Raw genomic sequence first — 16139 nt, forward strand, 5'->3', positions numbered from 1 at the left:
ACCTCAGCCTTTCATTCTGATGGGGGATTTCAATGCAAAACATACTTTGTGGGGGGAAGGTAGGTGTGATCACCATGGGCTTATAATTGAAAGATTGTTAGATTGTAATGATGTAGTTTTAATGAACGACATTTCTCCTACAAGGTTTGATGTAGCCCATAACTCCAGTTCAGCAATTGATATTACAATATGTTCGTCGTCATTACGATTAGACTATAAGTGGTCAGCGGATGAAAATCTCTATGGGAGCGACAACTATCCCATCCATCTTAAATATGTACAAAATACACCCTCCCCATCTTTACCCAAATGGAAGATAAAGGAGGCAGATTGGCAGCTGTAAGAAAAGTCTACCAAAGTCAATCGTAAGGCAAATGAATTTCCTTGCCCCTCGGCTGCCTATGAATATCTCACTAGTGTAATGATTGGAGGGGCAATGACGTCAATTCCTAAAACATCAGGGAAACCCCATCGTCCACTGGTACCTTGGTGGAATAGTAAATATACCTCGACTAGGAAAATTGCAAGAGCTAGTTACAAGCGATATCGAGGCCGTCCTGTCTTGGTTAATAGAATAATTTACAAGAAAAACCTTGCCAAACAAAAGCAAGTCTTTAAAGAAGCAAGGAGGGAGTCCTTCGTTAGGTACATATCAGAATTAAAGTAAAACTCGCCACTTTCTCTAGTTTGGGATAGAATCCGTAAATTACTAGGGAAATTTTCCCCTTCTCCTTTACCAATTTTGAAAATCAACTTGGTAGTTATATTGGATGCAAGAGAGGTGGCAGAGGCCTTTGCTCGGCACTTTTCAAGCATTTCAAGCCCCAGTCACTACTCCCCTGAATTTCTCAAAATTAGAAACACGACGATAGTTAATCCGCCTGTTTGTTCTAACTCTGAGGCTTATAACCTTCCATTTAATATTGTCGAATTCGAATATGCCTTATCTTTGTCTTCTCCAACATCACCTGGAGAAGATGATATTATTTATGCAATGATTTCTCATTTACCTCTAGAGTCAAAAAAATTCTTTGTCAATGTTTTAAAGGAATTCTGGTCCTCAGGGACCTCATACAAGTTGTGGAAAAACTCTGTTATAGTTCCTTTTTTGAAACCTGGAAAGGACCCTAGTCATACTAAAAGTTATAGACCTATTGCTCTTTCCAGCTGTCTTCAAGATTTACCAACAAAAAGTGAATTTTCATCTGGTATGGTTATTAGAAACAAAGAGCTTGTTTTGTGGAAGAGGCAATTTGGCTTCCGCAAGAATAGAAGTACTTTTGCAGTCCAAAATCAAACCATTGCTGTGTCCTCTGATCTGGTAAAAGCATTTGATACTACCTGGAGGGCTGGTATTTTAATGCAGCTGGTTGAATGGCGTATTGGTGGCAATATGTTTAATTTTGCCAAAGACTTCCTGCCTGACTGGTACCTTAAAGTTAGAATTGGGTCTACCTTCTCATCAGAGTATCTTCAGGAAGAAGGCATTCCACAAGGGAGTGTGCTTAGTCCAACCTTTTTTAATATTGCCATTAATGGTTTACTTGAACATCTCCCTGTTGGAGTAATTGGTCAAGCATCCGTGGATGATGTTATGTGTAGTAGAGCTACTGCAGTTGAAGCTTGTACTAAAATTCAGATTGCAATTAATGCTGCTACTCCCTGGGCTAATAGTAAAGGTTTCAAATTTTCTGCTGAGAAAACTAAAGCTATACGTTTTTGTAGAACACAAAGAAGGGAAGAGATTCCAACCTTATTTTTAGAAGGTTCTATCTTGTTGTATGAAGATGAAGTCAAATATTTAGGAATTATTTTTGACAAAAAAATTGGCTTTTGCTGAACATATAAATGAGACTGCAGTAAATGTTAAACAACAGTGCAATATTCTTAAAGTTGTTAGTAACCTGAATTTTGGAGGTGACCGTACTACTTTACTAAAAATTTACCAGGGCCTATGCTTGAGTAAGATTGATTATGGATCTCATATTTATGGCTCGGCATGTAAGACCTTGTTAGGCAAGCTGGTAGTACACAATATGGCATTGCGTATTTGTACAGGTGCTTTTAAACGTCTCCTGTTGAGAGCCTTTATGTAGACTCTGGTTTTCCCCCTCTTTCCATTCGGAGGGAGGAACAGGGTCTCCAATATTTGTCACGAGCACTAACCTTTCAATCTAATCCAAATTTTAAGTGTATAAAACATCCTGTTGACAGAGCACCAACTAAACCTACATTGCCTAAGCCCCTCAAAGTTAGATTAAACATCAGTGCGAGAGAGGTAGGCCTTATTCCTCCACTGGTTATGGAAACTACATTTTCTAAATTCCCTCCTCTGTGTAGGCCTCCTTTAGATATTTGCCAAGTTAAAGACAACAAAAAGATCAGCTCAAGTGTTCAGCTTAAAAGTAGCTTCTTGGCCCATGTTTCTGAGCATAGTAACTCAATTGCTGTATATACAGATGGGTCAAAATCAGCAAATGGAGTTGGATGTTCTGTCATCGTCGGTGAGAGAACAATTAAAAAACCTCCCTATTAAGTTCTCAATTTTTAATGTTGAGATTTATGCTATTTTTAGTGTTTTGAAATTTATTTTTAGCACTGGGGACTCATATTATTTATTGTGATTCCCAGAGTTCCCTAGCTGCACTCCAGAAGTTGATGCCATCTAATCAACTCGTTCAACAGGTGCAGGATTGGCTGGTCCTCCTGCATCCTCGAAAACACATCAGTGTGAAGTTTTGTTGGGTTCCCTCGCATGTGGGAATTCGTGGTAACGAGCTGGCTGATACAGCCGCTAAGCAGGCAGCTTCCTCCCGGGCTTCCCACTCTGTGAGGGTTCCCTGTGAAGATTTTAAACTTTTTATTAAATCATTTGTAGGACTAAGTGGCAGAATCACTGGTCCAACTTAAATAGTAATTTAAAGCTAATCGATCAGACCTTCCGTTCATCCCTGGTCACCTTCTGTTGGGATGGATAGAAGATCTCGTATAGTTTTAACATGCCTGCGTATAGGGCATACGTTTTTAACACACAGGTATCTTTTAACTAGTGGAGCAGAGAGGCAGGTTCCTCAATGCTCCAATTGTAATGTTGGCATTACAGTTAGGCATATATTTGTTGACTGTCCTCTTTATTTTAATCATAGACGTCGGTTTGGTTTCACCAACAAACCTTTGTCAGATATTTTAGGAGAGGGTGCTCCCACAGAGGAGATTTTTAAATTTCTTAAGGAAATCCATTTGTTTTATTATATTTAATTGAGCATTTTAATAAGAATTTGATTTTAATAATTTGATTTAATTATATAAGTGTATCTTGTATTAGTAAATAAATCCAGTCGATATATATGCGCTGAATGGCCTTTGGCTCCAGCGCGTGGCAAATGGCCACAAATTTTATAAATTCATTCATTCTAGAAGTATGCATTTATTAGCAGTCTTAGAGACCGTATCAAACTGATGCAAAAATTCCCTTTACGTGAGGGGATCTTGGACCTAACGTTGTGTTAACTTCAGGGTATTAATGTACCCTGAAAATTGTTGGAGCTACCTGTCTGAAAAAATGAAAAAAAAAAGTAGAAGGAATTTTCTGCCCATATTGCATGGGATGGGTGACTGGCTCTTTTCTTACAGGAAATGCAACACTACTAATTTTCCATATTTTCCTTGCTATAATCACAACTTTTTGTATTTTAACAACTAGATTCTTCTGGGTATACTATGGATTTACAAGAATGACTTTATCCTAAATATTTATTTGGACAAATAATTTTTTGCTGAAAGCAAATTTCCAATGTACATCATAATTTCTACTTATTTCATTTGCATAAAGTCATTTATGGGGATATTTTTAGGGCAATCATTCAGCTGTAAAATTAAAACAAAATTGAGCAGTCTACCTTGAAAACTATAAAGAATCATAGAAAATAGGACATTACTTTCATCAATTTTTCTTATTTTCCTAGATATAATTATTATAAATTTTTACACTGCAATAACTAGGTAACTTAACTGGGGGTTCTATGGATAAAAAACAGCTTTTCTAGTAATTTTGTGGGGGGGGGGGGGATTTCTACTCATTATTTAAAATACATAAGTTATTTTGGGAGGGATTTTTTCTGCCATTTTATAGAAAAATGATTCAGCTGCAAAATTAAACAAAATTGAGCAGTCTACCTTGAAAATTGTTGGAGCTATGCCTTTTTGAAAACAAAAAGGTACAAACATTTATACACCTACTGCCTGGGTCCCTACCAATTCCCACAGACATAACTGATAAACAGAAAGGTTACGTGTCATAATCGTTGCGTACATACTTAGTTTTGTACACAGCCTATGCACCCTCAGGAAAGGCTAAATGTCTTGGTGTTTTAGATCTAAGCAGATGTGTTTGACAATAATTTGTCACAAAATGTGTTGAAACAAAGAGATTCTTTTCAATTATGCCTTAATAACTACTGAACTTCCTAGTCTAAAACTGTGTTCAGTGAAATTATTATTAAGAACTTGTTTTTTAAAATTAAGGGTATCGGCAGCCTGCAATTTTGGCGATATTGGCTCAAATTTGTGAAAATGAGTTATCGTCATATTTTCATACATCTGGGTCCTGGCCGTTGCCACACGTAAGATAATATCAATACGAAGCTTTTTAAGTGGTTTAAAGGCCAATTTAAAGGCCACATCCAAGTAGAGAATTAAAGGTCTGGTTAGGGGTGGTTTTACTATTTCATTTTGCATTCATTCTTCAAGTATTTGAGTTGCTTTTCATTGCATTTTGTTTCGTATGCCGTACAATATGTTTTCCTGATAGAGATGGCAACTCTTCCCATGACTGAATAACATGAGCCACTTGTCTCTCGAGAGAATTCTTGTATTTTTTTTATGCAATCGTGTATTTGTTATTTACAATCAATTGCAACACTTCCTCAGGCCTTTGGACATCAATTGTGTATTATATATACTACTACTAACATGCCAAAAAAGAAGTTTAAAAAATGAAGGGAAGCAAGCTCTCATAATATCAAAACTTATCTTGAAACTAAAAGTATAGAGAGCTAATGTAGCTTTTCACATGTCGCCACCAACCATGTGTGCTGAAGAGATGCCAAATACTTCCTATTACGAAGCTCCGAGGGAAATCTATTATTCCCTTGCACAAATATATCAAGATGATGATGATGATGGCACAGACAACTTTGTTTTGAAGTTATCTGATGATGAGGAGGGGGAGGAGGAAGAGAAAGAGCATTTTCAAGATGTAATTGCTGTCCCTGACGTAGCAGGTGATGTTGGCCTTTATCAGGAGCCAACCTAAGGAGTTTTTTATTGAGAAGTTATATGACTGAAAAAGAAGACGTTCTGAGTGTAAGCAATGATGGAGAAATAGTTTCATTACCCTTGAGAGCTCTAAAAGACACTTTTAGTTCAACGTATTGCGGGCAGTCTGACAGCAATATAACACTTGAAATTGATAAAAACAGTTTTGATGTTGATTTGAAACTAAAGTGTAAGTGTGAGGTCCCATCTGTTTTTCAATATACCAAAGTGCAAGCTAATGAAAGTGTGAAAACAGAAGATATCAGTGAAACAACCGCTTCATTTATATATCAAAAGATGTTGCTGCAATGGAACATAATATCGGCTATGCACCAAGTTCGTTGCTGCCTATTATGAGAAAAACAACAGGAGAAAGCCTGAAAGGCTTTCAGATGAAAGAGAAGATCAGAAAACGAATGTCTGCTATGCATTCAAGAGAGCAAAGGAAGCAAAGAACATCAAAAAGAGGATATGAAGGAGGGGCTCATTAGACTTCTAAAACCTTAGCAGCACAAGAGTAGAGTGGCGTTCTACAATAACCCCCCAAAAATAATATAAATTATTTTCTTTAAGTGATAAGTATTTTTTTTTTAGAGGGAATATCTCTTATAAAAGAGAAAGAAACAAATGCCATGTAGGCTTTTCCAAGAAACTTTATATGCTTCTAAAAGCAAAATAAATGGTTAGCAAACTTTAACTGCGTTTTTCTCAAAACAAATTTTCTACATTCAAATTCTAAAAATTCCCTTATTTATGAATGGATTTTAATAATCTAAAAAGCAATTTGAATAAAGATAGTGAGAGAACACATCGGCAAATTTATTTTTCTTTTTTCTCTCAAAAAAATTTTGTTTGCTAATACAGGCGGCCCTCGGTTAGCGGCAGGGGTTCCGTTCCTGGCCACCGACGCCAAGCGATTTTCGACGTTGAGCGATTTTAAAGCCTACGGCCGCCGCACACCTTCTTTCGAAACTCTAGACCAGTCAAAGGCGCCGTAATCCCACAACGGCGCAATAAGTAAAATTATATTTATGCAGTATAGTACTATAGAATTTACTGTACAGTACATGTGGGTGTCTAGCGTATGTAAAGATATAATAAAGTTTATACAGTGTACAGGTAGCTGTAGTGTTCAGGTTATGATCATTAGTCTTACGATAGTCCGATTTTATGAGATCAAATTACAATGGCCTAACTTTATCCATCTTCTAGTTACATAAGTTCAATAACAGCAAAAGAGAATGATGAAAGTGTGGTTTTAACGTTATTTTCGTTGCGTGAACGTGTACAGCCATGAACAACCGAACGAGAAACGACTTTTTTTTTTCTAAGTACAACCGAACTGGATAACATCTGTTTGGCTTGTATTTCGATCATCGTACTTCAGTGCAACATTGCCGTATTTGTTATAAATGGCGTTATGTATAGAATAGAACTGAGATATCTTAATGTAATAACTTTATTCGCTATAGATCAGATATCAATATAGATTAAAGATCAACCGGGAAATATACCGTTAAATTTAAACCTAGTTATAACTGAAGCTGAGAAAACTGTTCAAGCTGCTAATGACTATTATCGTACATCGGCAACAAGGATAAAGCTGCAGTAAACGTCTGCCATCACACACAACTGTAGATAAAATTGGGATAAAATCATTTTAATCAAAACTACTGTGCTTGAAAGAACACATTTTACTGTTGGTTTCACGCCGATATAAGATAAATAACGTAAAGTTCGTATTACGATGATATAAAGGATTATTGCGAACGGAATCACGTAATTTTTTACGCAATAAACATACCGCCAACGTAATCTGTTAACGAAAAAAATAGTAGTTTACATTCACAACGAGACCTATTCAATAAATATTTCCACCTAAAAACACGCTGTATAAGGAAAAATAACTTTGTCTCATATAAGTCAGGTATATAGATATTCGTTTATGCTAACTAGAAGCAAGAGCATTCGCTCAGAATTGCGTTATGGTGAAACAAACTCGTATTCATCAGCTGATTTCAAACCACAACATTGGCCGCTCCGCGGAATACGGGCTTAAGTTTGCCGTAGTATTTTAAAATACAATAATATGGGAATACATACAATATTCTTGGATACAGGGAAATAATGTATAACTTTTTAAAGGATTTATGGAAAAGATACATAATTAATAAAATAACACAATGCATTTTTCGGAACTGGCGGACAAGAACGAACATGAAAAACCATCCCCTGACAACGTGGAGCGTAGTTACAAAGGCTGCCTTAATTTGTATCTTATTTCTGTACAAAAATGAAAATACCTTTACGTAATATATTTTCATACACATTTTAAACATAAAAGCATAAACATTTGAAAAATCGACACATCGATCACTAAATTTGTACTCTTTTTATCTCGATATTTTCGGAGAGCGGCAGATGGCGGCATACAAGAACGAACTTGGAAAAAAAACAACGTAGTTGATAACTTGAAGGGAAGTTTCAAAAGCTGCCTGTTTATCATATTTCTGCACAGAAATAAAAATACCCTATTCGTAATACATTTTCATACACATTTTAAACATAAAGCATAAAACATTTATAAAATCGCACATCGATCGCTAATTTGCACTTTTTTTAAATCGATATTTTCGGAAGAGCGGCAGGCGGCGGCTTACAAGAAAGAACATGAAAAAATATCGTATTTGATAACATGAAGGGCAGTTTCAAAAGCTGCCTTTGTATCATATTTCTGTACAGAAATAAAAATGCCTTTCACGTAATACATTTTCATACACATTTTAAACAAAAGCATGAACATTTATGAATCGACACATCCATAGCTAAATTTGCACTTATGTAACTCGATATTTTCAGAAGAGCGGCAGACGGCGGCATACAAGAACGAACTTGAAAAAAAACAACGTAGTTGATAATTTGAAGGGGAGTTTCAAAAGCTGCCTGTTTATTATATTTCTGCACAGAAATAAAAATACCCTATTCGTAATACATTTTCATACACATTTTAAACATAAAAGCATAAACATTTATAAAATCGACACATCGATCGCTAATTTGCACTTTTTTTAAATCGATATTTTCGGAAGAGTGGCAGGCGGCGGCTTACAAGAAAGAACATGAAAAAATATCGTATTTGATAACGTGAAGGGCAGTTTCAAAAGCTGCCTTTGTATCATATTTCTGTACAGAAATAAAAATGCCTTTCACGTAATACATTTTCATACACATTTTAAACAAAAGCATGAACATTTATGAATCGACACATCCATAGCTAAATTTGCACTTATGTAACTCGATATTTTCGGCATAGAACAGCGTCAGAGGCATATATTTTACCCTAATACCTACGTAATAACTCTCCATAAAATTTGTTAATATAATTTGCATAACCTTTATGGTCTGAACGGCATTTCTACAAATGTATGGACTCATTAGACAACGGCGCTAGCGGCGCTGTTAACTGAAATTTGTGCCATAAAGATACCTTTAAAATGCCTTATTTTTTTAATTAATATTTTTGACGACCGCCGTAAAACCGATTCGCTGTTGAGTGATTGCGCCGTTAACCGCGGGCCGCCTGTATCTAATACATAATTTTATGGTATTTTTTTTTTGAATTTTTAAAAATATTTTTTTAAATGTCACACATCACATATTAGATTTCTGAGTTTGCCGTTTTATTTGATAGGTATTAAACTTTCTGTTATTACTTTTTTCTTTAAATTGAATAATAAATAAGGAAGGAGATATACTTTAAAAAACAAAAAAAAAATGCTATGTTTAAAAGAAAAATATTTGTTAAAATTTTTTTTATCTAATTCACCTGAAATTTTGTGTGCATCTTTAGTCAAACTAGAGGTAACACCTGTGGAAGTTTGAACACAGTCACTCAAAATTAACCCCCGACCCTGCCGATAGCCTTAACGCAATAAATACATCAGTACTATACAATCAACTTGATACATGATAATTTCCATCAAAACAAAATTCAATACAGGTGAAATAAATGAAAATTAAAATGCTAGTCATGTAAGCAGGCCTATAGCCTCTTAGCTTTCTTTATTCACCATTTACTAACTGGTTAATGAATAAAACATTAAAATGCAAAGAAAATTAACGCAATGCAATGAATAAAACTTGAACACAAACTGCAATTAACATGATGAAAACTTACTAAATGATTGCTGAAAGATGATAAAATTGTTTACATTCAATCGGCTGATTTTGCTCTTTGATTCATGATGGAAAATGGTAAATTTCCATTAATTTCATTACATTCTGGTAATGTAAAATTGTTTTTTTGACACTAGGCTACCTTTTACGGGCAAACTTAGGCTAGGTTAGGTTAGGGTAGGCATACTGCACAGGCAAAACACAAAACTATCATGTTTATTTTATTTCCTAAACATTTTCAGATTGTATTATTATCCTCCAGAAAAGCAAAAATATTTTGGTAACCGCTGAGATCATTCAGACTAACCCTGCCCACATTTGCATCTAGATGAGCCCATACACAATGTTTTTACGAATGGTAAAGACAATCGTTCAGTATATGGGACCCTTTACCCTCTTAATTGGCAACCCCAGGCCTACAGCCTTTAGGAAATTAGTCCATTTATTCCAAACAACTGGCAATTCTGCATAAAGTTCATTCCCATCAGTCCAGATAACTGGGGTTTTATTATCATCATGATTAATGATACAAGTATGTAAGTATGTATGTATTATTATCATCATCACCACCATTTTATATTGTTACTACTTTTTCTATATTACTTATCAGTGATGTATAATTAAACATGCAAAGCTGGTATCTTTCAGGAAAAAGTACAAAGAAAGTAACCAGTTTGAAATATATTGGATGTCCTTGCCCATATCATCTTCCATTCTGCTATGGATAAAACTATAATATCATAAAACAAAAAGCCAACAAAATACAAACCTGGAGCATCAAAGAGCTGGTTTAATTCATGATCTGGGATACGATTCAGTACATCCTGAAGGTCTCTTGGGTCAAGCAATCGCGATGCAGCATCCAAACTCATGCCTTCCATGTCATCTTCTAACTCACTTTCTTCTGCTTCAGCCAGAGAATCTAAACATAAGTAATCCATATTCACTTCAAAGTGCCATATTCAAAATATATACTAAACTATCTATATAAAATATATACATAGTAAATTAAAAAAATATACTATAAACTATCTATATAAAATATACAATAAATTCAAAATATATACTACAATGACAAATTTTTAACCAATTTGTATTTTTCATAACTAACAAAACAGAGGTCTTAAAAATAGGATAACTTTCCAAGCACCAGCTAGTAACCAGTTAAAACAATCAGATTGTAAAGCAAGGAATCTGTGAGAGCTGGCAACTCCTGGGCGTACAAGGTGATAGCTGGTCAGAGACTGCGCACTATACCTCATGACACTTTAAGTCTTTGCCTTAACCGCCTTGGAGAACAGATGCTATCGCTTTTGCTCTCCTTCCAAGCTGGTTGCTTTGTGCCTGTGTTTCTTTCCTTTTCAGTGTGTTGTGTGTGATTGTTTCTGTTTATTATGGATTCTTCTGAGTTAACAGCCTTGTCAACATATGTACCTGGGCATTCAGGGATTTCTGTGCTCAAGGTTTCTAGCGTCTCTGACTACAGATCCTCATATGACTTGCAGTAGGTGCAGAGCGAATTTTTGTACTATAACCAATCCCTGCCCGGAATGTTGTTCCTGGCCTAAGTCGCAGTGGAGAGTGTTTTATAAGAAAAGGGAACACCGCAGTTTCAACTCTTCCTTCTTATGAACAGTTTCTTCTCCTCGACTGGACGATTCGTCTTCTCCCTCTCCCGCGATTGCTCTCCCTGTGGCTAGTTCAAGTGTTCCCATGTCACCTTCCTTTTCTTCCATTGATTCATTGATGGAAGTATTGGGAGTGCTACAGGGTGATGTTATGTTTAATGTAGCCCCCTCTCCCTCGGGTTCCAATTCTCTTTCCGAGAAGGAGGAAGCTACACCATCTAATTCCATAGTTTCAGGTTCGGAGTCATCCAAGATGGTATCTGTTTGGGTGATGCCTGGTCTACAGGGTTCACCTTCCTTGAATGGGCTGCTGTCGTATTTCTTGGAGGCATATACCCCCCCCCCCCCCCCACCAGCCCCTATAGCAGTCCCGACTCCCCCAGGTTTCCTCTAAATTGGCTCTTATGTGCTGCCGGCTTGAAGAGCTTTCTTGTCTTCCCTCAGGTTCCAATTCTCTTCCCGAGAAGGAGGAAGCTACATCATCTAAATTGGCTCTTATGTGCTGCCGGCTTCAAGAGCTTCCTTGTCTTCCCTCGGGTTCCAATTCTCTTCCCGAGAAGGAGGAAGCTACACCATCTAATTCCTTAGTTTCAGGTTCGGAGTCATCCAAGATGGTATCTGTTTGGGTGATGCTTGGTCTACGGGGTTCACCTTCCTTGGATGGGCGGTTGTCGTATTTCTTGGAGGCATATACCCCCACCAGCCCCTATAGCAGTCCCGACTCCCCGAGGTTTCCTCTAAATTGGCTCTTATGTGCTGCCGGCTTGAAGAGCTTCCTTGTCTTCCCCAATGATTACTGGGTTGCGCCTTATCACTCCACCAGTGAGGCCATTGACCAGCGCTGGTCTTAAGAGATGTTGTGACGTCACTCCCAGCGTCCTCTCAGCCAATGACGTTAGATGAGATGGCCGCTCATCCTATTGCTATGGTGTCTTCTCTTCCTGATATGACATCATTGTCCTCTCTCACTCAGCCATCTGAGGCGTTGTTTCAAGCTGTCTTCAAGAGACTGGATTCTTGATTTGGAAGAGGTTTTCTGCCTTCTCTACGAAGAAGAAGAAGAGTCAAAAACATAAGGTCTCTTTTCCACCTCCTGCTAATAAGAGACCTCATAGAGGGGGGAGTTTCATCATTCCTGCTTCTCCTCCATCACCGCCTCGCCATTGTGTCACACATTGGAGGATCGAGGACTTTACAGCTTCGTCCTCTGAGTGAAAGGAGTGCATCCCCTCCTTCCTCTCATGACTGTCTCTCTCCCATGCATGTCCGTCTTCGTTCCAGTCAGAGGAGTGCTTCGCCATCTGCCCAAAAAGGTCATGTTTCTCCCTCGCATGTTTGTGTTCATGAGGTTGGCAATGGAGCTTGTGGAAGGAAGGCATCCTCATCTTCGATACTTGGCTGTGTGTCTTCTGTACATGCGAGTAATGCATCATCGTCTTCTCTTCACGGCTGTGTCTCTCCATCACATGGACATGTTCGTGACAGTATGAGTGTACAAAATATATATGTACTAAACACCTATATATGTACATATATGGTAAATCTTCAAGTGTACGAAATATATATGTACTAAACACCTATATATGTACATATATGGTAAATCTTCATTCACAAGTACCAAACAAATGGAGGCCTAAACAAACCTTATCATTAGCAACATTTCTACAACAGGCTTATCTTTATGGAGATAATGAGTAGAGTAATCTCTCTTCACCCTCTTCTGACCCTGGCATTTACTGTCAGAATTTTGTTGAACAAAATAGTCACAACAATCCACTTATGTACATCAACTGTTAATGGGTAACTGACCCGTTTTGAGTTATGCACCCAACAGATTGGGTTAAAGAGGCTTATGAAAATTACCAAAGCTTCTCATGACTTTTTTGTATTTTCTTTTAGTCATACCACCTATCATTATACAGTTCTAAAGTATTGCTAATATAAAACACCATATGGTGTAATTAAACAAAATTTACTATCTTTTAAGTTTAAGAAATCTCAGCAAAGTTGCAAGGAAGGCAACTATGATGATTAGTTTTACAAGCACAGTAATATGTAACCAAATGAGAACACTTACAAATTCTAGGGTTCAAATACCATTATTATTCACTTTTCAGGGTTACTGCATTTTGCCAGTAATTTGGCAATACTTGGCATTCTTGGGGAGGAAAGTCATTGCAAGCCTGGGCAACTTTATTCCTGACAGATACGCTATGTTAGCTACAGAGTAACAACAATGGTAACTGAAATATATGGAGTTTATACTCTATTTTTGCCAAGTGTTGATATATGTCACATTTCACTCTGGCTCCACTGAGCATGATCATGCCAAAAGAGGCGAGTAGACTGTCAACTGTGGAGAGTCCTGCTCACTATATGAGAGATGGGTAGCATGGGTTGAATGTACGCTGATTGCCGACTGGCTGAGGAAGAAATGTGCAGTTCATTGGGGTTGAGTTGTTTTTCATTAACAGGATTTTTAGTGTGGCTGTGTTAATAATACATGAAGAGGTCCAGCTTCATATTAACATCAGTGGTGAGGTCCTATCTGTGATGATTTTCTTAACTGCACATTCGTCTTTTAAGTACACAGAGTGCATCCTCACCTTATAATAGTCTTAAATGTTTTTGTGGCTTGGTCTGTGTGACTACTTGCAGTTTCTGTATCACCAATCCAGTGACCTGCATATTTCTATATTATCTTGCTGGTTGGAATATCCATTATTTATAAGTACACTTGGGAGATGAAGGCTAATTCTTAATGTGTGCTGTCCAGAAGAACAATAAGTTCAAAACCTTTTCATGAAGACTTTGATGGTAATGTTATTCATCTTGAAGGACACTTGCAATATCCTCTACAGCAGAGGAAAAGGTTAATCTTCTTGTAAACAGAGGCTTCAGGCCTTGTCAGTTTGACAGATGAGGACGTCAAGGAAGGGGAGCTGGCAATTACTATAAAACACAACCGTACAGTTTAAAGAGTTGCATTCTAGGAATGGGCTGGAGAGCATTTAACATTTTCTTGCCCTTGAACTGTCATTAATATACTGTACGTACATGCACAATTTTTGGATATGGGAAAAAGTTGGCCTCTCCTGCACCCTATAAAAGTTGACAAAAAGCACACCTAGTAAAGGGGAGTCCATTGCAACACTATCTTTTTGTCTGTACATGAGGGCCCTATGAGTGGAAAAAAAATGGTTCTTTGTGAATATAGTTAACTAGGTGTGGAAGGGTAAAGCTGAAAAGTCAATTATCAGAAAGATAGAGTAAATTCTGTATAAAATTAATACAGCTGATGCAGTTATCCATGTTAATACTACATGCTTAAAAGAGGGTTTTTCAAACTACTATGTATTATTTTTAGGGAAATAATGTAGTATATCAGCCAAGTTTATTTTGTCATCATTTTTTCCAATCCTTTTAATATTTTCTTGCTGCTACTTATGTCTGCAAATAACTGTCCAATATTCTTTTCCTCATCATTAGAGGACATGGGTAATATATGGATGCCTTTAAAGAAGAAATCAATAGGTTAATCCCCATATGTCTGAACAGTTGGGCATGAGAGGACTTGAATATGGTTACGGGAGATTCCAACGTAGCAGCCAAATTAGTAAACCAATGGTTTGTACTCGGTACAGTGGTACCTCGTCTGTCGAACGTTTATGTCAAACTTTTCACTTTTCGAACAAAATTTTCAAGAAAATTTTGTATCGTTTGTCGAACAAATGCTCGTACTTCAAACTGACAGATTACGTATCTAGTTAATACTTGTATTCGACAGCCTACTGGGTCTTACAAGTTAAACTGTATTAAATTTATTTTTTCATTTACAATATACGTATATTTGACAAAAAAAATAAAAGTATAGTAAAGCATTTAATATAAAATTTAGCTTTCAATATAAAATTTAGCATAAAAGATGCATAAAATCGTACATAACCGCGGTGACGTCATGCCAGGCTGACTTGAGGCTGAACGAGGGAGCGTTGATATGTTGAGGAGAGAAGGAGAAGAGAGTTAAAATATTTCTGTATGCATGTAAAAGAAATAACAATTCACATAAAAAGGGAATTTTCCAATAACTTTAGCGAAGTGATAAAATATGAAAACAAATGCAATACAGAAAAAAAAAAAAGTCTTAACTGAGCCAGTGTTCGGTGAGCCGAGTGAGACGGTCTAGTTGAACAATATCAACAAAACAGTAAATGAAAGAACAAAGCTTTTCACAATAAAATTTAGCACAAATGATTACCAAAATTATTCATCATCGCAGTGATACACAGCTAACCTGAGGTAGAGTGAGGGAGCATTTATATTTTTGAGGAATAATGAATGAATGATTTTAAGTTATTGTGCACTGTGGTATTGTTGAGGAGAGAAGAGACAGTAAAATCTTTACTATAATATGTACGTAAAAGCAGCACCAATTCACATAAAAAGTAAAATGTTATTTCACAATAAATTTAACATAATGATAAAATATAAAAACAATCAATTGCAATACAGAAAAAAAATCTTTTTTAGGAATAATGAATGAATGATTTTTAAGGGGACCGGCTGGTTTCCGACTTTTTTTAATGACAGGTTGTTGATATATAGGGGGTTTGTTAAAGGATATTGTGTGGAACTTCTGGGGGAAAAATTTTTGTTCAGTGACCTTAGGTTTTGCGATGCCAGAGCATTTTTCGGCCAAAAATGGCCATTTTCAAAATGAATCTCCTCCTTTGCTTTTTGGTTTTAAGGGATGAGATTTGAACCACGTATAAAACACACATGGACCTTTGATATAAAGCTGAGGATTTTTGATTTTTCAATTATTTTTCGAGATATGAATTTTTTTTTTTAATGAAATTTTCCCGGAAAAATTACAGGAAAAAAAATTGCCAAAAATCAGAAACTCAAAATATTAAAAATCCCCAGCTTTTTTTTTTAATCTACCTTGTTTCCCCATATTATATATGAAATTTCATTTAGATTGGTCCAATACTAAGGGAGGAGATACATTTTGAAGGT

General features: G+C 36.5%; 1 protein-coding gene across 1 annotated transcript in view; it reads right to left on the minus strand.

Annotated features, from left to right (window-relative positions):
• The window catches only part of LOC135219622 (uncharacterized), a 353181-nt gene that overhangs the window by 24100 nt on the left and 312942 nt on the right, over window positions 1-16139 (minus strand). Inside the window, exon 10 of the mRNA XM_064256540.1 lies at window positions 10262-10414. Within this exon, the coding sequence (XP_064112610.1) occupies window positions 10262-10414 (153 nt within the window). The remainder of the gene's footprint in view (window positions 1-10261; window positions 10415-16139) is intronic.

This window comes from Macrobrachium nipponense, chromosome 1, assembly GCF_015104395.2.
Source record: "Macrobrachium nipponense isolate FS-2020 chromosome 1, ASM1510439v2, whole genome shotgun sequence".
In the NCBI taxonomy this organism is placed as follows: domain Eukaryota; kingdom Metazoa; phylum Arthropoda; class Malacostraca; order Decapoda; family Palaemonidae; genus Macrobrachium; species Macrobrachium nipponense.